Raw genomic sequence first — 27,027 nt, 5'->3', positions numbered from 1 at the left:
CCTGAGGTGCCTTATTGCTATTATAAACTGGTTACCTACGTAATTAGAGTAGTAAAAATAAATGTTTCAGCCAATCAGCATTCAGGGCTTGAACCACACAGTTTATAATATATATTTATATTCCGGACTCTTAAATGGCTCGTTCTGATATTTCTTAATTTATTTTTGGATTATGTGTGTATTGTTTTGTAGATAGGTATTACGGCACTTTAAGAGCTAGAAACACAAGCATTTCGCTGCACCTGCGAAAACATCTGCAAATCTGTATACGCAACCAATAAACTTTGATTTGATTTGCCCTGTCCTGGGAAAGTAGTTGGTGTGCTTTCAAACTAAATGTACTGTATTTATTCGTCACCGTGTAATCATACATCTTCCCATGGGAACCGAGTCCCCCCACAGTATATTGGAGCCTCGGAGTTACTAAAGACGTTTCTCCCGGGGCATCACACTCATTGTAACATGGAAACTGGAGCAAGAATGAGCATGTATAAACTGTCATTGATTCTCTGTCCATCATATCACATTTCAGGTAAGTATGTGGCATTACAACTGCTAAGCTTTAAAGAACTCATGTAGGTTCATGCTGAAGGCAATAAGACGGCTAAAGATTTCAGGCGTGAAGCAATTGTCTATTTTCTTTTTACAATGAAATGTGTATAAAGAGTTCAGGTACAGGTAGTGTGCAGTAAACTGTCCTTAGAATCATACAAATTAAAAGTATGAAGGGGAGATTATTGATATAGACAGGTGAACAAATCCTGAATGAATAAACACATAAATATGTATGAGGCTAATAAACATTTTGTTATCATTTTTTGCTTTATTACAAAAGTGAAGTTATACAAATATTGCTTTTAACACATAGTACTGATAGAAAAATATACTATATATACAAAAGTATGTGGACACCCTTTCAAAGTGGATTTGTCTATTTCAACCACACCTTTTGCTGACAGGTGTATAAAATCGAGCAACCAGCCATGCAATCTCCAAAGACAAACATTGGCAGTAGAATGGCCTTACTGAAGAGCTCAGTGACTTTCAACGTGGCACCATCATAGAATGCCACCTTTCCAACAAGTCAGTTCGGGAAATTTCTGCCCTACTTGAGCTACCCCGGGCAACTTTAAGTGCTGTTATTGTGAAGTGGAAACATCTAGGAGCAAAAACGGCTCAGCAGTAAAGGGGTAGGCCACACAAGCTCACAGAATGCGAAGCACTCAGCGCTTAAAAATGGTCTGTTCTCGGTTACACCACTCACTACTGAGTTCCAAACTGCCTCTGGCACACAAGCCTAAGATCACCATGCGCAATGCTAAGCAGCTGAAGTGGTGTAAAGCTCACCGCCATTGGACTGGAGCTTTGGAAACGCACTCTCTGGAGTGATGAATCACGCTTCACCATCTGGCAGTCCGACGGATGAATCTTGGTTTGGCGGATGCCAGTAAAACCCTACCTGTCCCAATGCATAGTGCCAACTGTAAAGTTTGGTGGAGGAGGAATAATGGTCTGGGGCTGTTATTCATGGTTCGGGCTAGGCCCCTTAGTCCCAGTGAAGGGAAATCTTAACTTGACTGGCATACACAGAGCCCTGACCTCAACCTCATTGAACACCTTTGGGATGAATTGGAACATCGACTGTAAGCCAGGCCTAATCGCCCATCATCAATGCCAACCTCACATTTGTTCTTGTGGCTGAATGGAAGCAAGTCCCCGCAGCAAGGTTCCAACATAAAGTGGAAAGCCTTCCTAGGAGAGTGGAGGCTGTTGTAGCAGCAAAGGGCGGACCAACTCCATATTAATGCTATGATTTTTGGAATGAGATATTTGACTAGAGCAGGTGTACACATACTTTTGGTCATGTAGTGTCTCAAGGTTTAACAAAATAGTAATTGTAGCTTTTCAATGCATTCTGCCCCACCCCCCACCAAAAATTGATTTCCATTCAAAATCTTATTTTCCCTAACCTCTAACCTGAACCCTAACCCTGAACCTACACCTAACCCCTAAGCTTAAAATAGCCTTTGTCCTCATGGGGATGTGGGAAATGTCCCCATGAGGGAAAATGTCCCGTAATTGACTATTCTTGTGAGGACTTTTGGGGGATTTCCATTGAGGATAGTGAATAACCCCCCCACTCCATCCCCTCCGCCCCTCACACACAATAATGCTAAGCTGCCGTGGCACATTACAAGCAGGCACGGTTAGTCACCTCATGCTAACAGCCATCTAAACCATGGAATCTCAGGTATCCTCCCAAAAGCATGTAATATAAACTCATTCAGCCAAACTGTAATATAATGAGTAATATAATGATGAAGTTCACATTCTAGTTACAGGATGATATGACTGTCTTATTTTTGGAAATTGGCATACACTGGTTGAAAGATCCTCCAACGAAGCAACTGATCAACTAGATCCCCTCATTCCCTTGAGTCTATGGATGAGAAAAGGCAATAATTAGATACTGGAAACTTGTCAAACATACATGAATTGACAAAATAATGTAGTTATAAGAGTGAGAGTAGTACCTTATCGACCACAGTCCTCAGATGCTGTACCCATTTGTGGCTGGGATTGGCACAAACAGTCTTCCCTTTCTTCAGTATAAACCTATGGATATTAGACATATTGTGGGAGATATATATATATATATATATATATATATATATATATATATATATATATATATATATATATATATATATATATATATATATATATATGATTTTTTTCATTAGACTCTCATTGCCAATATTGATTTTTAGATTCATATTCTATGAGGAGAAAAAATGGAAATCAAACAATTTCATATTTCTCTTTTCAACAAGTCCTCTTGACACATGACTTGAGGACATTTTCCTACCAGTGTCACAATGATTGACTGTAATGCTTGGCTTTGTTTTTATCTGGACACTTAATTGTGCTAAAAGGCAGGCTGACAGAAGGTGAGGACATGTTGCAACACACTCACACAACGGCCTTGATGTTGCAGCCTCCATCTGTTTCCTGTATCCTGTAGCTTACAACATTCCTCTTGGTACTCTTCTTCAGGCCAGTAACATGCCTCAGGCAGCAGTTCTCATACGACCCTAACAACAAGCACAAGGAAGTTAAATGGTTACAATCTTCTCTATACTCTTATTGTGCTGACCCATGACCTACTGTCATGTAGGGATATTTCAGGAGCAAAAGGTTTGAATTGTGCAATTGTAATAGCAACCTAGTGTAATGAGTAGTTTCTGTACTTTGAGAAAGAATTACGAGTTAAGGTATTGCAGATGTACGCAAGAGAGACATCAAAGGGACTTCATATTTAAGTTGCTTGAAGTTGCATATGAGCTGTGTAAACCCCCGTCAAAGTCAAAGTGTTGTGAAATCTGGTTCCAGGCCATTTGAGACAATGTTTTGAAGGGAGGGGGAGACAGACATATCCCAACACATCAGTCTAACATTTTCCCATAAATAATTATCTACATTATTTTGAGTGGCAAAATATTCCTCTTCTGGACAAAGTATGGACCATTGGAAGCTTGTAAAAAAACACATAGAACAACTTTTCTCCGTTCCAGAGGCACAAGGAGGGTCTCCAGGCACAACAATGCATTAAGTGTACAAATGTGGAGTATAGGCTATGTACAGAAGATTTATTTTCAACAAGAAGTACATTACAAGAAGTACTGAGAATGAACCAAAACATATGAAAGGCTTGCTTTACACTGTTACACCAATTTCAGTGAACATAAACTTCATAATAATGAATCTACAGAATATGAATACCGTTCCTTAGATTGTTTAATGGTGCCTACCTTGAGCCAGAGTGAGATACATGCATGTCAGGAGCAGGAGAAAGAACAGAGCCTGGAACCTCATGGTGTCACTGCTGCTGTGGGGTCTGCTACAAGAACAGGACAGAATGTAAAGCAAGTGAAGCGTCCTCTTTTTAATACCTCCTCCACATCATCAACGTGATGTTTTGTATTGAGACCACCCTGTCTATAATACCCGTATGTTCCCATTCTAGACCCCAATACTAGACCCCCACACTGACCCCTTGATTACAAACACATCCTTCTTGGTAACAGACAACCAGATCCAGATGTCTTCAGCTGTTTTCTCCAGCTATCATTTGTTTGGCTGAAACTCTGACCATGTTCTAATAAATCAACAACCAATCAGATAAAGCCAAACTCTGTCTCTCGAGCCAGCTGTATAAACTTGTGTCTTTTATTAGTTAGAAATGCAAAAGTACAGAATGTTTACAGCATTAATCCGAAAGCTAGTGAAGTATGAATTCAGCATTAGGCAAGGATATAAACACGCAAAAGGTCAACATATAAACAGTCCTGACAACCTCTCAACACAAAAGCCTACACCCAACCAACAACATGCCGCAAATAAGCTCCTCAAAACTTACAAAGTCTCTCAGAAGAAATGTCCTCGTTGAGTTCCCTTGGCTGTTTTATAGCTGCTATATGATACCTTCACCTCTCCACCAACCCTGTTACCTCAATCAGCCACACCTCCTCTGGCATGACGACCACAGTATGTTTTACAATTGCTGGGAAGAGGTACAATTTGAACAAGATTCACAATCGAATGTCACTGAACAGTTTCTCTTCGCTCAGTCCAGTGAAAGATGAGTGACAAACTGTGGAACTGTTCCCTTCTCAGGAGGGCTTACATAGGGCCCCTCCTTCCTATTAGAGAATGATCTGAGGTTCAGGGAGCCAGGCCAGCACTCAGTATACATGTTCAGAACTTGTTTTAGTCATTTAACCAACTGTTAAAATCAACTACATCATTTGAACCAAGAAAATGCGGACCACACACAGACTCCTTCTTAAATATATTTTGTACAACAGCAGTGAAAGCACTTTCTGGAAATCCACTGTCTGCAATTGATTGAATACCAGCCTGTGTGTTCATGTAAGATCCGATGCCTGATCTTTATCCAAGCAATTATGTCAAAAGTAGCTTCCGCTGTTGAAGCGTCATTGAATCACAAGTTCATTACAAGCTAATAGGAAGCATTGAATTGCAATCAAATATTGTCTAATATTACATAACAATACATATGGGCTGAGGAAAGAAACTTGTATCTATGATGTCTCGGGTGGCAGTTTTTCTTTGTGTTGATGCACATTAATAAAACATTGCTTAGGGACTTGAATAAAGTTCTGAAATGCAATTGTCCCATCAGTATGGATTTAAATCATTGCACCTGTTTCCTTTTGAGACCATCGTACTTGTAAAAAAATGATATTGACAAGACAAGCCACAATGTGATGTCTCACAGTCAAATAACCACTGGCAAAATACTTGTAACTCCTTTTCGCAACGTGTTATTGAGACACAATAACATGTAAATATCTTCTGTTCAATTTGAAAACATGACTTCCTGCCAGTTATATGCTCTAATTCTCCCAGTCCTGTTCATCTTTGATACTTTTCTTCGAAAATGGGGGATCTACGATCCGTTTGCATTCATTGAAAAGTCCTTGAAGGACTGACAAAATAACCAATTAAAACTCACAGTGGGAAGGATATATGTTGCCATCCAGTCATGTTGTTGGTATCCTTTGCCCCCCCAAAAATGTGCCCTAATGACCTTTAGCATGGAGCAACGTGTTTTTTTTTTTTTTACCCCATCTTAACATTTGGCAGTAACTTCAGATGTATGAGTTTCTGTTTACTGTGAAACTAAATGTTCTGTAAGAAACTGCCAAAGAAATTATAACAAAACTGTTGGGATAAAAAAGTAACATGACCCTGTTACGCTGTTACAGGAAAATGATTCATCTTCTTGTCAAGAGTATAGGGGTCACCTTCAAGTGAACCCGTAGGCCTACAGTCATGATTAATTGAATGCACTGCAGTTCAGGATGTACTTTATTATAAGGACAAGCATGCTTTGGTGTTAATCCCAAAGGAAAACGTACCTACAATGTCTGCTGTTTCTGCTTTCATTGCAGGATGAGATGTATTTGGAAAATTAAGACTCTACAGGCTACTTTTTAGTGAAGGTGTTTCAAGTTTTATTGGCAAATGCACAGGATCTCTCCGGAACTTTCACTGCGCACACCTGGAACCTATTCCCACTGATTCTATTTGTATATATGTGCTCTTTGTTCACTATGGTCTTGTCGATTATTGTCACAATGTCTGTTGGTGAGTGTGAGTACCTGTGTTGTGTGTTTTGGGCTTTCGTGCCCTTGTGGATTGTGCAGATGATTACGGGTCTCATCCTCTGTGTTATTTATTCAAGGTACTCCTCGCTCTTTTGTTTGGGTTTCAACCTTGTGTTTTGTTTAGTGTTTGTTTGGTCTCCCTCCCCATGCCTTTACATGGCACGCCGTAATTTGGAGTATAATTTTAAAAACTATTATGCATTTCTGCACCTGTCTCCCGATCCTTCATGCCAACATGACAAACATGCGTAAAACAGTACAGGGAAATGCTTAACTTGCGAGCTCTTTCAGAACAATGCACAATACATGTGGTAATATAGATCAGAAACTAAAACATGTGAAATGCGAGAGAAGGAAAAAAAGAGAAGAAAATGTCATCTTGTACAGGTCAGTGCAGTGCCAGTATCGTTATTACAATGTGCAGGGGTACTGGTAACTGGACTGATTGAGGAAGGAAGTTACATGTCATCAAAAGGGGACCACCGCGCTCCCCCAGATGCTTGGCTGGTATGTAAAACCTGCGGTTTCAGACAAAGAGAAGGTGTATTAGGTCTGCACTCAAATATGTTGCATAATGCTTCATTTTCCATATGTATTTTTTAAATTTTCATTATCGGGGATAGCGTACGCTGTTTCGGCATTGCAGCCTTCTACAGTGTGTAGGTATGATTATCTTCTTCTCTGCGCTTTATTGGCAGACTACACTCACAAAGTGTATTGCTGCTACATGCTGTACGGGGTAATACAAAACATTTTTTGGGGGGGCATGAACAAATCATACTAATAACCAAAAACAATCCAAATAAACACAAACCAAATTCAGCCATTACCCTGAATTTCAAACAAAAAACGATACTATTCAAATCCCTACACAGGCTCAGTAACCTGGGAGGGGAGGATCAGTAAGCTGGGAGGCGGGGATCTTCCTGTCTGGGTTTGGCGCCCTCCGCGGGTTCATGCCGTGGGGGAGATCTTCGTGGGCTATACCCGGCCTTGTCTCAGGGTAGTAGGTTGGTGGTTGAAGATATCCCTCTAGGGGTGTGAGGGCTGTGCTTTGGCAAAGTGGGTGGGGTCATATCCTGCCTGTTTGGCCCTGTCAGGGGGTATCGTCAGACGGCCACAGTGTCTCCCGACTGCTGCTGTCTCAGCCTCCAGTATTTATGCTGCAATAGTTTGTGTCGGGGGTGCTAGGGTTAGTCTGTTATATCTGGAGTATTTCTCCTGTCTCATCCGGTGTCCTGTGTGAATTTAAGTATGCTCCCTCTAATTCTCTCTCTCTTGCTCTCTTTTCTCTCTCTCTTTCTCTCTCTTTCCCTCTTTTTCTTTCTCTCTCTCTCTTCTCACAGAGGACCTGAGCCCTAGGTCCATGCCTCAGGACTACCTGGCGACTCCTTGCTGTCCCCAGTCAACCTGGTCATCCTGCTGCTCCAGTTTCAACTGTTCTGCCTGCGGCTATGGAACCCTGACCTGTTCACTGGACGTGCTACCTTGTCCCGGACCTGCTGTTTTGAACTCTCTCTCTACCGCACAACTCTGAATAATCGGCTGACATTTACTCCTGACATTTACTCCTGAGGTGCTGTCTTGTTGCACCCTCTACAACCACTGTGATTATTATTATTATTATTATCAACGTTTGAACATCTTGGTCATGTTCTGTTATAATCTCCACCCGGCACAGCCAAAAGAGGACTGGCCACCCCTCCAGAGCCTGGTTCCTCTCTAGGTTTCTTCCTAGATTTTGGCCTTTCTAGGGAGTTTTTCCTAGCCACCGTGCTTTTACATCGGCATTGCTTGCTGTTTGGGGTTTTAGGCTGGTTTTCTGTACAGCACTTTGTGACATCAGCTGATGTAAAAAAGGGTGTTTATAAATACATTTAATTGATTGATTGATACAGTACTCCCTGTAACATTTTGTCTGTAAAGTCCTTGAGATCCAGAAATCTATTTGCCGCCTTCACAATGATGCCTAGCTTCTAAGTTTTGTTATTAGTTTGACTCGTGCAATTTATCACTTGGTCTATAAACGCAACAAAGTCCACCTTCACTATTAGTATGTCGGAATCCTTCTCCTGCATGGCATTCACAGCAGACTGTGGGACATCAAATACCATCTCCTCTCTGCTCACTCCTTCAGCTATTTTCACTGCCTCCATATGGGAGACCTGCTGGATGGCCCTTAACCTAGCTACTACCACCTCCCTCACCCATACAGGGCACTCCAGGACCTCGGGAACGTGATTCCCATCACAATTACAACAACACGCTTCATCTGACTGTCCAACTATTGTACTGCATATTTATTCCTTTCACAAACACTTGCCACGTGTCCAAACGTTTTACAATTGTAACATTGCAACGGCTTCTGTTCATACGGTCTCACCTCATATCTCACATACCCAAGTTTTACATAGAGTTGAAGTTGAAGTTTACATACACTTAGGTTGGAGTCATTAAAACTTGTTTTTCAACAACTCCACAAATGTCTTGTTAACAAACTATAGTTTTGGTAAGTCGGTTAGGACATCTACTTTGTGCATGACACAAGTACATTTTCCAACAATTTTTACAGACAGATTAATTCACTTATAATTCACTGTATCACAAATCCAGTGGCTCAGAAGTTCACATACACTAAGTTGACTGTGCCTTTAAACAGCTTGGAAAATTCCAGAAAATGATGTCATGGCTTTAGAAGGCTAATTGATATCATTTGAGCCAATTGGAGGTGTACCTGTGGATGTATTTCAAGGCATACCTTCAAACTCAGTGCCTCTTTGCTCGACATCATGGGAAAATCAAAAGATATCAGCCAAGATCTCAGAAAAACAAGTGTAGACCTCCACAAGTCTGGTTCATCCTTGGGAGCAACTTCCAAATGCCTGAAGGTACCATGTTCATCTGTACAAACAATAGTAGGCAAGTATAAACACCATGGGACCACGCAGCCGTCATATCGCTCAGGAAGGTGACACGTTCTGTCTCCTAGAGATGAACGTACTTTGATGCGAAAAGCGCAAATCAATCCCAGAACAACAGCAGAGGACTTTGTGAAGATGCTGAAGGATACAGGTACAAAAGTATCTATATCCACAGTAACAACGAGTCCTATATCGACATAACCTGAAAGGCCACTCCGCAAGGAAGAAGCCACTGCTCCAAAACCGCCATAAAAAAGCCAGACTACAGCTTGCAACTGCACATGGGGACAAAGATTGTACTTTTTGGAGAAATGTCCTCTGGTCTGATGAAACAAAAATATAACTTTTGGGCCATAATGATCATCGTTAAGTTTGGAGGAAAAGGGGGAGTCTTGCAAGCCGAAGAGCACCATCCCAACCGTGAAGCAAGGGGGTGGAAGCATCATGTTGTGGGGGTTCTTTGCTGCAGGAGGGACTGGTGCACTTCACAAAATAGATGGCATCATGAGGAAGGACAATTTATGTGGATATATTGAAGCAACATCTCAAGACATCAGTCAGGAAGTTAAAGCTTGGTCGCAAATGGGTCTTCCAAAGTTGTGGCAAAATGGCTTAAGGACAACAAAGTCAAGGTATTGGAGTGGCCATCACAAAGCCCTGACCTCAATCCTACAGAAGATTTGTGGCCAGAACTGAAAAAGCGTGTGCGAGCAAGGAGGCCTACAAACCTGACTCAGTTATACCAGATCTGTCAGGAGGAATGGGCCAAAATTCACCCAACTTATTGTGGGAAGCTTGTGGAAGGCTACCTGAAACGTTTGACCAAAGTTAAACAATTTAAAGGCAAGAAAGAAATTATGAAATAAATGATTCTCTCTACTATTATTTTGACATTTCACATTCTTAAAATAAAGTGGTGATCCTAACCGACCTAAGACAGGGAATTTCTACTAGGATTAAATGTCAGGAATTGTGAAAAACTGAGTTTAAATGTATTTGGCTAAGGTGTATGTAAACTTCAGACTTCAACTGTAAGTTGGGAAACCACTTCATCAAAAAACAGCAAAACTGATAGGCTTTGCTCCTTCCTTCCGTCTATCATTCGATTCAATCGGCGTGCGTCTACCACTCCTGGAACGTTACCTCTAAACCACACAGCCTCTATGTCCAACGAGACACCAGAGATGACACCTTTAACTGGTGCACTACTCTGAAAGTCATAACTTTCCACATCCATGTCGCCATCTTGTTGAGCCACAGAGCTTTCTCCTTTTGCACTGTTGACACACACGAAACCAGTATCATACCACTCCTGGTCATTCGCATTGATTCCACTATACCCAATTCGTCCTTCACCATCTTTGAGACCGCAAACGGGTCACCAAATAAAACATCCTTGCTCGTGAATCGCACTCCAACCATGAATTTCAGTTCATTTCCAACTTCAGCCCTTTTTAAAATATCTTGTCTCTAGGAACAGGGAAATCCCCTTAACCCAAACTTTTACTCCTACAACGACACCCAATAATTCTGATAATCCCTTCACATCATTTGTTTTAAATCTCTTGATGTATAATAATAAATAATAATAATATATATATATTATATATTATATGATGTATCATGTAACTTATTTTTCTATCTTCAAATTGTCGTCCCACAATATTTTTTCCACTGTCATACACTCAAACCACTGTGATTGACGTGCACTGTCCCTTTAAGATAAGACCTTATTTTTCCCCTTAAAGAAAAACTTTTTTTTTTTTGGATACTTTAACTTCTAGTTCGAATTCCCAGGCGTTACCTAACCAAAAATCAATACTCGGAAAATCACAACTTTTTACGATTAAACTATTCTTACCTATTTTATAGTCCAAAGCGTTGCACTATATAGCCCATTTAGTGCTTGGCACTTCCGTTGCAATCTGTGGCATCTTTACGATACTTCTCCTTCTTTACATTAAATGTATCTGGAACTTCTGGCCGCTTTTGAAAAGTAACTCTAAGCTATAATGAACGCATTTTTCCCTATTCAGATTGCGTTCAGTTTTAAATTCTAATCATCAAAGCATAACCAACCTAACTTCTCAACTTACCATACTCTAACATTTAAACGTACCACGTTTTGGGCTAAATTTTTCATATGTCAGTCGATACATAAATAGCTATAACGTCCGGATAGCCCGAAATTGTATCGTATCTCTCCGTTATCCCCTACATTTAACTTTTAGGTGACTTTCTCTTCTATGATACATTTATTTAAATACGACTCCCATCTCAATACATTATTACTATAACCTCAATTCAGAGGTCAGGTCTTTAGTAAAACGAGTCAAAAACTCGTCCGTGCACGATTTTCAGCGTACTACCTCCAGATAACAGGGAGGGGTATTTAGATCCGGAATCGAAGGACCAAATTGTTAGTGGAATTTCTAAATTCCTGTATGTTTTATAGCCAAAACCAAATTCGCACTCATTTCTAATTCATTAATGATTTGTAAGTTCATTAATTATGCATGAAGTAGATTGAGACCAGTCTTAAAAGCCAAGGTAACGGCGTTTAATTCCAGAGAGTACTGCCACATACACATATTTCCACAGGTTATAAACTGAAAATGATGTCAGCGTTTTCTAAACGTTCTATCTATTTCACCAGTAGAGGGGCCCTCTAGCTCTCGAGCCTTCGCGTTATCAGCACGAAGTCAAGGTCAGTCAGTATAAATCAACATTCTAGACAGTCTGGAGATGGGCCGTTCCTGCCACCTGGAGATTGTACAAATGTATGAACTAAGGAACAGACCTTCATTGTTACTAAACTCCTGACTACATTATATACAATTGGGAATGGGAGCAAGAGAGGAAATTCACATGTACAGTACATTATAGCATTTGGACTAGTCAGTTCCGATTGGAATGTATACATAATTAGTCATTTCAACCATAATTTCCTCTAACAAAAACAAATCGGAAATTTACAGTACCAGTCAAAAGTTTGGACACACTTACTCATTCAAGGGTTTTCCGTTATTTTGACAATTGTCTACATTGTAGAATAATAGTGAAGACGTCAAAACTATGAAATAACACATATGGAATCATGCAGTGACCAAAAAATTGTTAAACAAATCTAAATATATTTTATATTTGAGATTCTTCAAAGTAGCCACCCTTTGCCTTGATGACAGCTTTGCACACTCTTGGCATTCTCTCAAACAGCTTCATGAGTTAGTCACCTAGAATGCAATTCAATTAACAGGTGTGCCTTGTTAAAAGTTAATTTATGGATTTTTCCCCCCTTTTTAATGCATTTGAGGCAATAAGTTTGTGACAAGGTAGGGGTCCTGTACAGAAGATAGCCTTATTTGGTAAAAGACCAAGTCCATATTATGGCAAGAACAGCTCAAATAAGGAAAGAGAAACGACAGTCCATCATTACTTAAGACATGAAGGTCAGTCAATATGGAACATTTCAAGAACTTGCAGTCGCAAAAAAATCAAGCGCTATGATGAAACTGGCTCTCATGAGGACCGCCACAGGAAAGGAAGACCCAAGAGTTACCTCTGCTGCCGAGTATAAGTTAATTAGAGTTACCAACCTCAGAAATTGCAGCCCAAATAAATGCTTCACAGAATTCAAGTAACAGACACATCTCAACATCAACTGTTCAGAGGAGACTGCGTGAATCAGGCTTTCATGGTCGAATTGCTGCAAAGAAACCACTACTAAAGGACACCAATAATAATAAGAGATTTAGTTGGGCCAAAAAACACGAGCAATGGACATTAGATTGATGGAAATCTGTCCTTTGGTCTGATGAGACCAAATTTGAGATTTTTGATTCCAACCGCCGTGTCTGTTTGAGACGCAGAGAGGGTGAACGGATGATCTCTGCATATGTGGTTCCCACAGTGAAGTATGGAGGTGGAGCATGTCACTACACTCGCAAAAACATCTGCCAACCATGTGTATGTGACCAATACAATTTGATTTGATATGATGGTGCTTTGCTGGTGACACTGTCAGTGATTTGTTTAGAATGCAAGGCACATAACAAGCATGGCTACGACCACATTCTGCAAAGATACGCCATCCCATCTGGTTTGCACTTAGTGGGGCTAACATTTGTTTTTCAACAGGACAATGACCCAAAACACACCTCCAGGCAGTGTAAGAGCTATTTGACCAAGAAGGAGAGTAATGAGGTGCAGCATCAGATGACCTGGCCGCAACAATCAACAACCTGGGGAGGCAGGGTAGCCTAGTGGTTAGAGCGTTGGACTAGTAACCGGAAGGTTGCAAGTTCAAATCCCCAAGCTGACAAGGTACAAATCTGTCGTGCTGCCCCTGAACAGGCAGTTAACCCACTGTTCCTAGGCCATCATTGAAAATAAGAATTTGTTCTTAACTGACTTGCCTAGTAAAATAAAGGTTAAAAATAATAATAATAATTTTGAAATGGTTTGGAATGAGTTGGACCACAGAGTGAAGGAAAAGCAGCCAGTAAGTGCTCAGCATATGTAGGAGCTCCTTCAAGACTGTTGGGAAAACATTCCTCATGAAGCTGGTTGAGAGTTTGCAATGCTGTCATCATGGCAAAGGATGGCTACTGTGAAGAATCTAAAATCTAAAATATATTTTGATTTGTTTAACACTTTTTAAATTACTACATGATTCCATATGTGTTATTTCGTAATTGTGATGTCTTCACTATTATTCTACAATGTAGAAAACAGTACAAATAAAGAAAAAACATTGAATGAGTAGGTATGTCCATACTTTTGACTGGTATTTTACATTTACATAAGTCATCAGACCCTTTACTCAGTAAAAAAAAGTACTTTGTTGAAGCACCTTTGGCAGCGATTGCAGCCTCGAGTCTTCTTGGTTATGACGCTATAATCTTGGTACACCTGTATTTGGGGAGTTTCTCCCATTCTTCTTTGCAGATCCTCTCAAGCTCTGTCAGGTTGGATGGGGAGAATCGCTGCACAGCTATTTTCAGGTCTCTCCAGAGATGTTCGATTGGGTTCAAGTCCGGGCTCTGGCTGGGCCCTTCATGTACATTCAGAGACTTGTCCCGAAGCCACTCCTGCATTGTCTTGGCTGTATGCTTAAGGTCGTTGTCCTATTGGACGGTGAACCTTTGCCCCAGTCTGAGGTCCTGAGTGCTCTGGAGCAGGTTTTCATCAAGGATCTCTCAGTACTTTTCTCCGTTCATCTTTCCCTCGATCTTGACTTGTCTCCCAGTCCCTGCCGCTGAAAAACATTCCAAAAGCATGATGCTGCAGCCACCATTCTTCACCGTAGGGATTGTGCCTGGTTTCCTCCAGAATTTTGGCATTCAGGCCAAATAGTTCCATCTGGGTTTCATCAGAGCAGAAAATCTTGTTTCTCATGGTCTGAGAGTCTTTAGGTGCCTTTTGGCAAACTCCAAGTGGCTGTCATGTACCTTTTACTGAGGATTGGCTTTTGTCTGGTCACTCTACCATAAAGGCCTAATTGGTGGAGTACTGCAGAGATGGTTGTCCTTCTGGAAGGTTCTCCCATCTCCACAGAGGAACTCTGGAGCTCTTTCAGAGTGACCATCAGGCTTTTGGTCACCTCCCTGACCAAGGCCCTTCTCCCCGGAATGCTCAGTTTGGCTGGGTGGCCAGCACTAGGATGAATCTAGGTGGTTCCAAAATTTTTCCATTTGAGAATGTTGGTGGCCACTATGTTCTTGGGGAAATTCAATGCTACTTACATTTTGTCGTACCCTTCCCCAGATCCCTGCCTCAACACAATTCTGTCTCAGAGCTCTACGGACAATTCCTTCGACCTCATGGCTTCGTTTTTGCTCTGACATGCACTGCCAACTGTAGGACCTTATATAGACAGTTTTGTGATTTTCGAAATCATGTCCAATCAATTGAATTTAACACAGGGGGACTCCTATGAAGTTGTAGAAACATCTCAAGGATGATCAATGGAAATAGGATGCACCTGAACACAATTTTGTGTCTCATAACAAAGGGTCTGAATACTTATGTAAATCGGGTATTTCTGTTTTGAATTTTTTAAGAATTTCTAAAAACGTTTTTTGCTTTGTCATTATGGGGTATTGTATGTAGATTGATGAGGAAATGTTTTTATTTAATCCATTTTAGAATAGGGCTGTAACTAATGCGGAAAAAGTCAAGGGGTCTGAACACTTTCTCCGAATGCACTGTAGCTTATCATAAAGAACATCAGGCTCAGCCGTTCATAAATATGTCATCTCAGTTAGTCAGTATGTGTTACACCTGTGCTGGTTGCTGTCTCGTTAGGGGGAAGGTGTCTCACCTGTGCTGGCCCAGGTGCTATTTAAGAGTGGCTGGCCCAGTGCTTCAATTGTCTTGAGAGATGTGGAGGGTCAACACCTGTAGTTGGTGTGCCCTTTTATTTATAATAAATGTCAATAAAAAAAATGTAATGCATTTTTTAAATTTTATTTATGCTCTTTCTCTAGACAAACATTCCTTTATCTGATTTTGTTTTGCTCCACATTTTGTTTTGTTTCTGTCTTTAAGTTTGGTGTTGGTTTTTATTTTGTTTGCCTGTCCTTGGGCAGATTCCGTAGGTGCTAATGGTGGGTTTCTTTTAGGTTCCAGTTTTTGCAGTCAACTTTCAGGGGACTCCCCGTGAGTGTATTTCAGAACCCCTCCTTAAACTCCACCTGTTTTGGTTGTAATTGACTTTGTTATTTTCCCCCTTCTGTTTGAGTGATATTTTCGGTGTTCTTGCTAGGGAACATAACAAAATAAATTCATTAGGTCCTACTATATGGGTTTCACATGACTAGGCAGGGGCTCAGCCATGGGTGGGCCTGGGAGGGAATGGGCCCACCCATGTGAGAGCCAGGCCCACCCACTCAGAAGGAGGTTTTTCCCCACTAAAGGGATTTATTACAGACCAGATATACTCCTCAGTTTCATCAGCTGTCTGGGTGGCTGGTCTCAGATGATCCCGCAGGTGAAGAAGCCAGATGTGAAGGTCGTGGGCTGGTGTGGTTACACGTGGTCTGCAGTTGTTAAGCCGGGTGGATGTACTGCCATAGTCTCTAAAACGACAGAGGCGGCTTATGGTAGATAAAATATCATTAAAATCTCTGGTAACAACTCTGGTGGACATTCCTGCAGTCAGAATGCTAATTGCACGCTCCCTCAACTTAAGACATCAAATCTGTGGTGTTGTGTAACAGGGACATAAACACTTTTGTGCACAACATTTGAGGAATCAAGCTTTTTGTGCGTATGGAATATTTCTGGGATTATTTTTCAGCTCACGAACCATGGAACCAACACTTTCCATGTTTTGTTTATATTTTTGTTTCACTGACACGAAGCAATCTATGAAGTTGGCTGACTAGTAAACCTCTTTTTAGGGAGAGAGGGTGAAAACTATCAGCTGTGTGCATATTTTATCTATTGTAGTACTTAGATTGTCCATTTGTAAGAACTACATCAATGAATTGTACAGAGTTATTTTCCATAGTGAAGGAAATTGATTGTAATCTAGAGTTAATGTAGTTTAAAAAAAGAATGTAAATGGACTGAAGTAGCAGGATAAATACTAATAATAATTGTAATTAACAATATAGCACTATCGAATGATATTAAACACTATATTCAATTAATTAATTATGGCAGCTGCGAGTGTGTGTGTGTTTGTCAGTAGTATGTGAGCATGTGTGAATGTGCAGAGTCATTGTAAGTCTCCCCACACAGACAGTGTGGTGAAGAAGGAGCATGACAAACCCAACTCTGCAAACAATATCTCCACTTCAAGAATGACAACGGTAAATGCCTAATTCATGCATTAACAGAAATGAATGTAACCAAATGACGGGGATTGACGGTACATTTACTAGACCTACTGGTTACATAGGTAATGGGGAATTTATTAAATTAACAAAGGGCAAACAATTCACACAATGGCTACAAGTAACAAAAATCTAAGGAAATATATATGGAAGTAGTTTAGTGCACCACCAAAAAAAGGGGTGACAAATGGATGAAAATCTAATTGGTCAATGTGTTTCTATGGACTCAAACCAGTAAAGGCAAAATTCAATGTTTCATCAAATTATTTGGAGGTCCTAAAATTCCAAATAGAATAGCTAAATGATCCTTGGTATGGCCATCTTAAAACAATTCCATATGTCAGCTTAGTAGAACACCCTCTTTAGGATTGCTTTAACTTCGCGTGTTAAACATCCCACAACATTGAAAATCTTGAACGCACCCTAGACAACGCGTCATAGCCTACAGACGTGCCAAGTCATATGACCTTACATTAGTGCAAGCTCACGGAAACAGAGGAAAACAAAGGACTGCTCAGCTGCGGTAATGTATAATTAGTTGATTTCAGGATTTGTTAGATACTGTGTTGAACTAGCTAACTATTGTTGTTAAGACGAAGCTTTTTTCCGTGCTATATATGGTACATTTCTGTTGTACTTACGGATTGGTATGGAGACATATGTTGCCTAATGCAGATTGTTTGTCCCTCATACAAATCGGTCATCTCTTCTTCTTTTGCACTTTTGAGTTCAGCTATCCCTCGAGATGGCAGATACGAACTTTCTGTTCTTGTTCATAACACTCTGTACGGTCATTACATGTGGTGAGTTTGGCCTTGTCCAACTAACATAACCTCTGATTGAATATCTTTCCATATAAACATCCCCTATTTGAATACTGAAATGTCATATTCCTTCCAACAGATGGGAGTGTATCCCTATCTGCTCCAGCCACTGTAAATCTGGAGGAGAACAGTTCAGCCAATATCACCATAACGCCTAGGTAACTATGCTTATAGCTGGTTCTCTACTACCAGTTTTTATCACTATTATATACATTTGTTGTGATGCAGTGTTTGGCATTTCTTCATTTTTGCAGCTCTCCTCAGAATGTCTCAACACTCATTATTTTTAACTTCACCGACTCCTCTGCAAATGTTACCTCAATACTTCAACTGCCTCAACAGGTATGCATTTTGTTTAATTCAAACTGACTGAAGAGCAAGAACCAATAACCATGTAATTGATTATCAATGCACTTTGATATCTGCATCTATCATATTTAAATGAACTACAGTGGCCACTGTGTGTAAAATAAATACTAGCACTTACGTGGTAGGCATAAATGCATATTATGTCTAAATGTAACCATTGTTTACAGTGACTTTTTATATATTTAAGTGCAGTGTTTCCGACATTATATGTCCTGTATTTCTGATCTCCAGGTAGAGTTGCCTGCAAACGCCACATCAAGCACTTTTGAGGTTCATGCAGAACATGTGGGTCAGGTGACAGCCTATTTATACAGCAACAACACTGACATTGCAAGGTGAGCTGTACAGAGTTTCTGTCAGTGAATTTCAACTCCATGAACATGTCTCACTTTCAGACTGATTTTTAAACCAACATAATGTACTGTAATGTCTCTCATTTATATTTTTCAGCCTCAAGACCCGAATCCGTTTCTTGGTTATTAGAAGCAACACTGTTGATATCATTAACCAAGTAATTGGTTGGATTTACTTCCTAGCATGGTCTATATCATTCTACCCTCAAGTATATGAGAACTGGAGAAGAAAAAGGTAGTGCCTCTGATACTTGGACTTTTTTCAAAATCCTCTGCATCACAGGATTTAGATCTAAAGGACTTTTGGATATGGTTTCTGACTAACTTTGTCTGTTTGACAGTGTGGTGGGGCTGAACTTTGATTTTCTGGCACTCAACTTGACAGGATTCATTGCCTACAGTGTCTTCAATGTAGGCCTCTTCTGGGTTCCGTACATGAAGGTAATCGTTTGCATGCCATCACAAACGGTGTAACAAATTGGGACGAATACTGACTTGAGGTCTGCACACACAGCTCTGCAAATGTTGTCAGTCATGCATTGATACCAATGGGGATTTGCGCTGGATAGTCTATGGTCCTATTGACTCAGTTTTTACTCCACATCGTTATATAGCAGTGTGTTTTTCATTTACAGGAAGAGTTTTTGAAGATAAATCCAAATGGTGTAAACCCAGTGGATGCCAACGATGTGTTCTTCAGTCTCCATGCAGTTGTGCTGACTCTTGTATATGTCTCTCAGTGTGCCATCTATGAAGTGAGTAACAATAGACCAGTCTTTAGTGACTTCCTAAATGTCCCCCTTGGTTATAAACAGGAGACAGATGTTGGCTGGCTAAATAATGATTAGCTTATGTTTTGATTGTTGGCAAAGACAGATATTCATCTGATCCTTTGAGCATTTTTTGTTGTTGTTGGAAGGAAATCATTTTTGTCAAGGCCTCAATGAAACATTGACAGTTAAAATCATTGTGAAAGTGATTGTGTTCCTGTGTTGCAGAGAGGAGGGCAGATGGTGTCCAAGATTGCTATTGGCCTTCTGGTGATTGGTTGGACATTTGCCCTGGTTACCCTCTTTGTTGCTGTGGCCAGTAAGATCACCTGGCTGGAATATCTCTACTATTTTTCTTACATCAAGCTAGGTGTCACCCTCGTCAAATACATCCCACAGGTATGGATTTCACAATATTTTACTGCATATCGGATGGTTTTCGCTTATGCAATTAGCATTTGTTACAGTAGATGTTGTTGCGCCTCACTTGGAAATGTATGATGTTATTGATTTTCATGATCACACACTCTGTCCCCTCAGGTCTACATGAACTACCAAAGACAAAGCACAGTGGGGTGGAGCATTGGCAATGTGTTGCTGGACTTCACAGGAGGCAGCTTCAGTCTCATTCAGATGTTCCTTCAGTCGTATAACAACGGTAAGGCTGCCCACGCTTCCCGTAGTAGACTAATGTGCACATGCCTCAGTAGAACAGGCAATAATTAGTCAGTGAAAATATTTACAGGACAGTCCCAAAAATTCAAAACACGTCTTCAGTTGCAGGCATTTAACATTTTTATTGTAGTCATTGTTTGTCATTTATAAATCATTCATTGTGTGTATAAAGTACATTTGGAAAGTACTAAGACCCCTTCACTTTCCACATTTTGTTATGTTACAGCCTTATTCTAAAATGGATTAAATCATTTTTTCCCCCACATCAATCTACACACAATACCCCATAATGAAAAATCAAAAACAGGTTATGACATTTTTGCAAATGTATTAATTATTCAAGCTGAAATATCACATTTACATAAATACTCAGACCCTTTACTCAGTACTTTGTTGAAGCACCTTTGGCGTTGATTACAACCTTGAGTCTTCTTGGGTATGACGCTACAAACTTGGCACACCTGTATTTTGGGAGAAATTCCCCTTCTCTGCAGATGCTCTCATGCGCTGTCAGGTTGGATGTGGAGCATCACTGCACAGCTATTTTCAGGTCGTCTCCAGAGATGTTTGATCAAGTTCAAGTCCGGTCTCTGGCTGGGCCACTCAAGGACATTCAGACACTTGTCCCGAAGCCACTCCTGCGTGGTCTAGGCTGTGTGCTTAGGGTTGTTGTCCTGTTGGAAGGTGAACCTTCGTCCCAGTCTGATGTCCTGAGCGCTCTGGAGCAGGTTTTCATCAAGGATTTCTCTATAATTTGCTCCGTTCATCTTTCCCTCGATCCGGACTTGTCTCCCAGCCCCTTCCTCTGAAAAACATCCCCACAGCATGATGCTGCCACCACCATGCTTCACTGTAGAGATGGTATTGGGCAGGTGGTGAGCGCTGCCTGGTCTCCTCCAGACGTGATGCTTGGCATTCAGGCCAAAGAGTTCAGTCTTGGTTTCATCAGACCAGAGAATCTTGTTTCTCATGGTCTGAGAGTCCATTAGATTCCTTTTGGCATCTCGGAGCTCTACAGACAATTTCTTCGACCTAATGACTTGGTTTTTGCTCTGACATGCGCTGTCAACTGTGGGACCTTATATAGAGAGGTGTGTGAGCCTTTCCAAATCATGTCCAATCAATGGAAATAGGATGCACCTGTGGTAAATTCAAATCAAGTAGAAACATTAAGGATGATGAATGGAAATAGGATGCACTTGAGCTCAATTGAGTCTCAGTAACGTCTGAATAACTATGTGAAAAGGTATTTTATTTTTAATAAGTAATTCTAAATACATTTTAGATTTTTCAAAGTAGCCACCCTTTGCCATGACAGCTTAGCACACTCTTGGTATTCTCTCAACCAGCTTCACGAGGAATGCTTTTCCAACAGTCTTGATGGAGTTCCTATATGCTGAGCACTTGGCTGCTTTTCCTTCACTCTGCGGTCCAACTCATCCCAAACCATCTCAATTGGGTTGAGGCCAGGTCATCTGATGCAGCACCATCACTCTCCTTCTTGGTCAAAAAGCCCTGACACAGTCCGGAGGTGTGTTTTGGGTCATTGTCCTGTTGAAAAACAAATTATAGTCCCACTAAGTGCAAACCGGATGGGATGGTGTATTGCTGCAGAATGCTGTCATAGTCATGCTGGTTAAGTGTGCCTTGAATTCTAAGGAAATCAGACAGTGTCACTAGCAAAGCACCCCCACACCACCTCCATGTTTCACGATGGGAACAACACATGCGGAGATCAGCCTTTCACCTACTCTGTGTCTCACAGACAAGGTGGTTGGAATCAACAATCTCAAATTTGGACTCATCAGACTAAAGGACAAATTCACAGATCTAATGTACATTGCTTGTGTTTCTTGGCCCAAACAAGTCTCTTCTTCTTATTGGTGTTCTTTAGTAGTGGTTTCAATTCGACCATGAAGGCCTGATTCATGCAGTCTCCTCTGAACAGTTTTTGAGATGTCTATTACTTTTTTGGGGTTGCATTTTCTGAGGCTGGTTACACTTATGAACTTCTGTAGCAGAGAACTCTGGGTCTTCCTTTCATGTGGCGGTCCTCATGAGAGCCAGTTTCATCATAGCGCTTGATGGTTTTTGCAACTGCACTTGAAGAAACTTTAAAAGTTCTTGAAATTTTCCGTATTTACTGACCTTCGTGTCTTAAGTAATGATGGACTGTCATTTCTCTTTGCTTATTTGAGCTGTTCTTGCCATAATATGGTATTTTACCAAATAGGGCTATATTCTGTATACCACCCTACCTTGTCACAACACAACTGACTGGCTCAAACGCATTAAAAATGAAATTCCACAAATGAACCTTTAACAAGGCACACCTGTTAATGCATTCCAGGTGACTACCTCGTTCAATTCCAGGCTGTATCACAACCGGCCCTGATTGGGAGTCCCATAAGGTGGTGCACCATCGTTCGTGTTTGGCCGTTGTAGGCCGTCATTGTAAATAAGAATTTGTTCTTAACTGACTTGCCTCGTTAAATAAAGGTTACGTTTTATTTAAAAAAAAATAAAGGCTGGTTAAGATGATGCCAAGTGTGCAAAGCTGTCAAAGGCAAAGAAAGGGTGGAGAATCTCAAACACCTTTTTTGGTTACATTATTTCATATGTATTATTTAATAGTTTTGATGTCTTTACTATTATTCTACAATGTAGAAAATAGTAAAAATAAAGGAAAATCCTTCAATGAGTAGGTGTCCAAACTTTAGACTGGTAAGGTATAGATATATTTTCATGTTTATTTATATATATATATATATATATAAATGTCGTGTTAATGTTGCAAGAATAATTGTAAAATAAGTCATGCATATATATATATATATATATATATATATATATATATGCAACTTTTTTACAATTATTCCTGCACATTAACACGACAGTGTCACAATATTCATAATACAGGATTTCCTTTTCATGTCCACCCACCCACGAGCCCTGCCAACCCACCCAGCCAGCTCTTTCCCTGTGTCTGTGAGAAGAACAGACAAATCATAACATAAATAACTACAAAAACATACAGAAAAGAAAAAGGGTTATTTAAACAATGTATTAAAAAGGTTATAAAAGTACATTGAAATAGTGATGCATTTTTTTTTCAGAATAATTCCATCGATCTTAAACAGAATTGTGACTTATTACATCACTTGCTGAATTAATTGATGGTCTATGTCAGAGTTTCATGAGTTTTTCTATTGTTTCCTAGATGAATGGAAGCTCATCTTTGGGGACCCCACAAAGGCAGGACTTGGCTTGTTCTCCATATTATTTGATGTGGTGTTCATCATTCAGCATTACTGTCTGTACAGACATAAAACACATTATGAGCTTGTGGTTGACCAGGAATAGGCTAATTGTCTTTTACTGTTTACCTCTGCCAGTGAGTCCAGATGATTTACTGAAGGACTAATATAAGGGCTTTCTTCTATGTAGTGTTCCCAGTCATGTAGTGTTCCCAGTCATTGAATGGGAAGCTATTTAGACACAGGGGGGCCATACTTCCTCGTCTCAAAATGCATCAGCCAATTAAAATATTTGGTGTAGTTGCACGTGATCAAACACTATTGGTATTTTCAAGACAGCTGGGAATTCTGGGGGTTGGGGGGAATGAGGTTGAATCATGACATCAGTTATCAATCTACAGGTCGGAAAGTCAAAGCTCTAGAAAGAGGCTAGAGTTCCCGACTTGGAATTCCGAGTTGGAAGACTGCTTAAAATATGTGTCCGATTTTCCAGGTTCCGGTTGTTTTGAACGCGACATTAATGTTCCCTTCAGATAACCTGTCAGATTTAGGCTGCTTTCCAAACACTTAAAAGACACACCCTCAGCCCTCAAATTAAGTGGACACTTCTGATGCAGGGCAAGGGAAGAATGAATTCATTTGAAATGGACTGCTCTTGCCAGGACATGTGTCACTCGTTCATCCCACGGTTGTGTTTTCAGTCATCATGGAACTGTTGCGTGTGCCTTTTATATGCTCTACAGTCAATTATGATTGCATTTCATATCTTGGCTAGAAGACAACGCCTCGGCAGACATCGAATGTTAGCCTTCCTACTATATCCGAAAATTACAATGTATAAGTGTGATGTCAGGGAAAGTTATATGCGCAAGCAAACGTTTCCAAAAGCCAACCAAACATGTGTTTGAGCCGTCATGTGCATTTAGTAGCACAATTTCTAACTTATTTACATTTGTTTCTACTTACACTTGTGTGTTGACTTCTCCATATAATGTTGGTTTTAAGTTTTGGCTGACTTTTCTTAGTGGATGTACTATCATCGCAAATTGAATATGGGGCTTTTCAAGCCCTGGAGTGAACATAATTGTAAACTCGATCAAAAGCGAGGGCAGAAGGGCTTACGTTGCCAACTTCCCTTGCTTAGCTAATCATTTGGACCGAGACAAAGGAGGCTGCCGTGATTCCCCCAATTTAGATAAAGGTTACATTTAAAACATAATAATAATTTAACGTGCATAAGTGGTGGAGGGTGTTTATTTTATGGGTTTGAAATGCAACCTCAGCCTTTTGCTAACTTGCATAGCTGGCCCGTGATCATATCTGGTTCAAATGCTGTATCGATCAATTAAAATCGTTGATTTAGTTGGACCTGATCCAACACGTTATGATGAAAGTGTCCTTAACAAAAGTCCAACGACACGTTCTGATAATCAAAGCAACTAGATCACGTGTGTTTGACTGACTGCTAACTCCACGTAATTGTTGCAGATTGTGGCAAGGGTTTGAATCTCATGAGTTTATTTTCCCCCTTTTGAAATGCAGAATTACTTTTTGTGTCAGTGTGTTGAGAAGTGTAGCCAAAACCATGTGAATGAAGATTACGCATACATTGTAGCCAAAACCATGTGAATGAAGATTACGCATACATTTAATGAGGAGCATCTTGTTGGAGTCCCTCTTGCAGACCAACACAGGCTACTGGCACTGCTACATAAATAATCGTCACTTTTATAAACTATATTACCTAGATGTTAGTGCTGTGCGATTATTACCGGCATCGGTTCAATTATTTGAATTCTATTTCTTTCCGTTTTATTTCTGTGAACTAGATGTAACGTTTCTATACAGATATATTAGATCATGCATTACCAACAGTCCAATATTCTACATAGTTTAGTGCAGAAAACGTGGTGATTAATTACAATGAGAATAATCCATTGCGTGCCAGTTTTAAACTTGTCTGGTCTGTCTTGAGCAAGGCAATGGGGTGCGTTCGTAAATTCCTTTTTGCTATCTACACTGATTTCAGAGCACTCGTTTGAGTGTGCTAGAGTGCAGAATAATTGATATAATTTACGAATGCGCAACACCCGTTGAAATTGAAAGGTGTCAGTTAAGGTTGGGGGGAAAAAACGCAAATAAATTGTTGCTAGCAGCACAGTTAGTCACTAATGCTGTAGATAACGTGACAACAGCCTAACTAGCTCTGCTAGGGCAAGTAAAATGGTCACAGTGAGGTGTTGTCTCATTTGTGTGTGGAAGTAGCTAGCCAACTTTAGCCAGTTAGCTTTGGCACTTAACTGCCGTTGTGAGGTCAGAACACTCAGATCGACCCTACTCCTCGGCCAGAGGGTCCAGTGTGCGGCCTGAACGCTCCGAGAGTGAAACGCTCTGAATTTACTTAAGTGATAATGCCAGAGAAGCCGGTGTTTTGAAGATGTATTGGCACAGGTCTTTCGTCTTGGGCCTGCAAACCGTGCCATTATATCCTCCGAACTCAGGGTTTGAGGGCATTATCACTTTTATACAACGGGTTACCAACATATTTGAGTAATGATTGACATATTTTCATTAATGTTATTTTGATAAACGTATTCATATTATTTCATCCTTCCGCAAGATATAGTCCAGACACAAATCTAGGGTTGCTACCCAAGCCGGCTGGTCATTTCTTCTATGAGACACAGTCGTTCAATTATTTTTTCCCCCAGAATCTATGGACATGACCCAGTCGTTTTGTTCTAAATGTGCCATAACCATACTGGCTGGCAAAATTCGTATCCCTTGCCTGCTCTAGCTAGCCATAGTTGGCTAACTCACAGTCACGTCAAACAGTGCTGCCAGAATAACAACAGTAGCTTGCATTTGCTTTTGTTTAAGCTGTTTTCTAGTGATGACATGTATTTAGACATCCATAACAATGAGCTAATGAGGTGTGATTTCGCATAGCATAGAAAATGTGCTCTCCCATCAGGACAGTTGTTCAGAGGTTCAGAGCTTCAGTGCCATACAACACTCCTTCCGTGGCCTCCAACTGCTCTTAACCGCTGGGGCGGCAGGGTAGCCTAGTGGTTAGAGCGTTGGACTCGTAACCGGAAGGTTGCAAGTTCAAACCCCCGAGCTGACACCCACCCGTAGCATGCGCTCCAGCAGGTATCTCACTGATCATCCCTAAAGCCAACACTTCATTTGGCCGCCTTTCCTTCCAGTTCTCTGCTGCCTGTGACTGGAACAAATAGCAAAAATCGCTGAAGTTGGGAGACTTTTATCTCCCTCACCAACTTCAAACATCTGCTATCTGAGCAGCTAATCGATCGCTGCAGCTGTACATAGTCCATCGGTAAATAATTTACCTACCTCATCCCCATACTGTTTATATTGATTTACTTTTCTGCTCTTTTGCACACCAGTATCTCTACCTGCACATGACCATCTGAACATTTATCACTCCAGTGTTAATCTGCAAAATTATTTGCAGATTAAAAGTAATTATTTGCCTACCTCATTCCTTTTGCACACAATGTATATAGACTATTTTTTTTCTTTCTACTGTTATTAACTTGTTTATTGTTTACTCCATGTGTAACTCTGTGTTGTTGTCTGTTCACACTACTATGCTTTATCTTGGCCAGGTCGCAGTTGTAAATGAGAACTTGTTCTCAACTAGCCTACCTGGTTAAATAAAGGTGAAATAAAAAAATAAAGAGGAACTAGCCAACCACACAGCTAACACAATCACTTCAAACTGAAGCTGGAAAGATTGCAAAGTGGCTACAGTTTGTTTCATTTGACCTTTTTCAAATGGATATTTCTATGTATATAT

At 40.4% G+C, this 27,027-nt stretch overlaps 2 protein-coding genes across 3 annotated transcripts; one reads left to right on the top strand and one right to left on the bottom strand.

Moving 5' to 3' along the window:
- Positions 1-799: 799 nt before the first annotated feature.
- On the bottom strand, positions 800-4,594 carry LOC123996498 (C-C motif chemokine 25-like). Its single transcript, XM_046299871.1, has 5 exons — positions 4,421-4,594; positions 3,813-3,901; positions 2,978-3,095; positions 2,535-2,616; positions 800-2,440 (listed from the first exon to the last, which is right to left on the bottom strand). Exons 2-5 carry the CDS (start codon positions 3,874-3,876, stop codon positions 2,417-2,419), a joined length of 288 nt encoding a protein of 95 aa, XP_046155827.1. The 5' UTR covers positions 3,877-3,901; positions 4,421-4,594; the 3' UTR covers positions 800-2,416.
- A 12,798-nt stretch (positions 4,595-17,392) lies between these two features.
- LOC123997204 (cystinosin-like) lies at positions 17,393-26,334 on the top strand. Of its 2 annotated transcripts, XM_046301355.1 has the most exons (11): positions 17,393-17,479; positions 17,690-17,759; positions 17,860-17,938; positions 18,035-18,122; positions 18,381-18,484; positions 18,600-18,737; positions 18,844-18,943; positions 19,138-19,257; positions 19,501-19,671; positions 19,813-19,930; positions 23,168-26,334. In XM_046301355.1, exons 2-11 carry the CDS (start codon positions 17,702-17,704, stop codon positions 23,308-23,310), a joined length of 1,119 nt encoding a protein of 372 aa, XP_046157311.1. In that variant the 5' UTR covers positions 17,393-17,479; positions 17,690-17,701; the 3' UTR covers positions 23,311-26,334. The 2 variants fall into 2 exon arrangements, with proteins under 2 accessions (XP_046157311.1, XP_046157312.1); XM_046301356.1 differs by having other exon boundaries at positions 17,423-17,759.
- The last annotated feature ends 693 nt before the right edge of the window (positions 26,335-27,027 follow it).

The sequence above is a fragment of the Oncorhynchus gorbuscha genome, linkage group LG15 (genome assembly GCF_021184085.1).
Source record: "Oncorhynchus gorbuscha isolate QuinsamMale2020 ecotype Even-year linkage group LG15, OgorEven_v1.0, whole genome shotgun sequence".
Lineage (NCBI taxonomy): Eukaryota > Metazoa > Chordata > Actinopteri > Salmoniformes > Salmonidae > Oncorhynchus > Oncorhynchus gorbuscha.
This window is presented reverse-complemented; position numbering and strand designations above follow the sequence as displayed.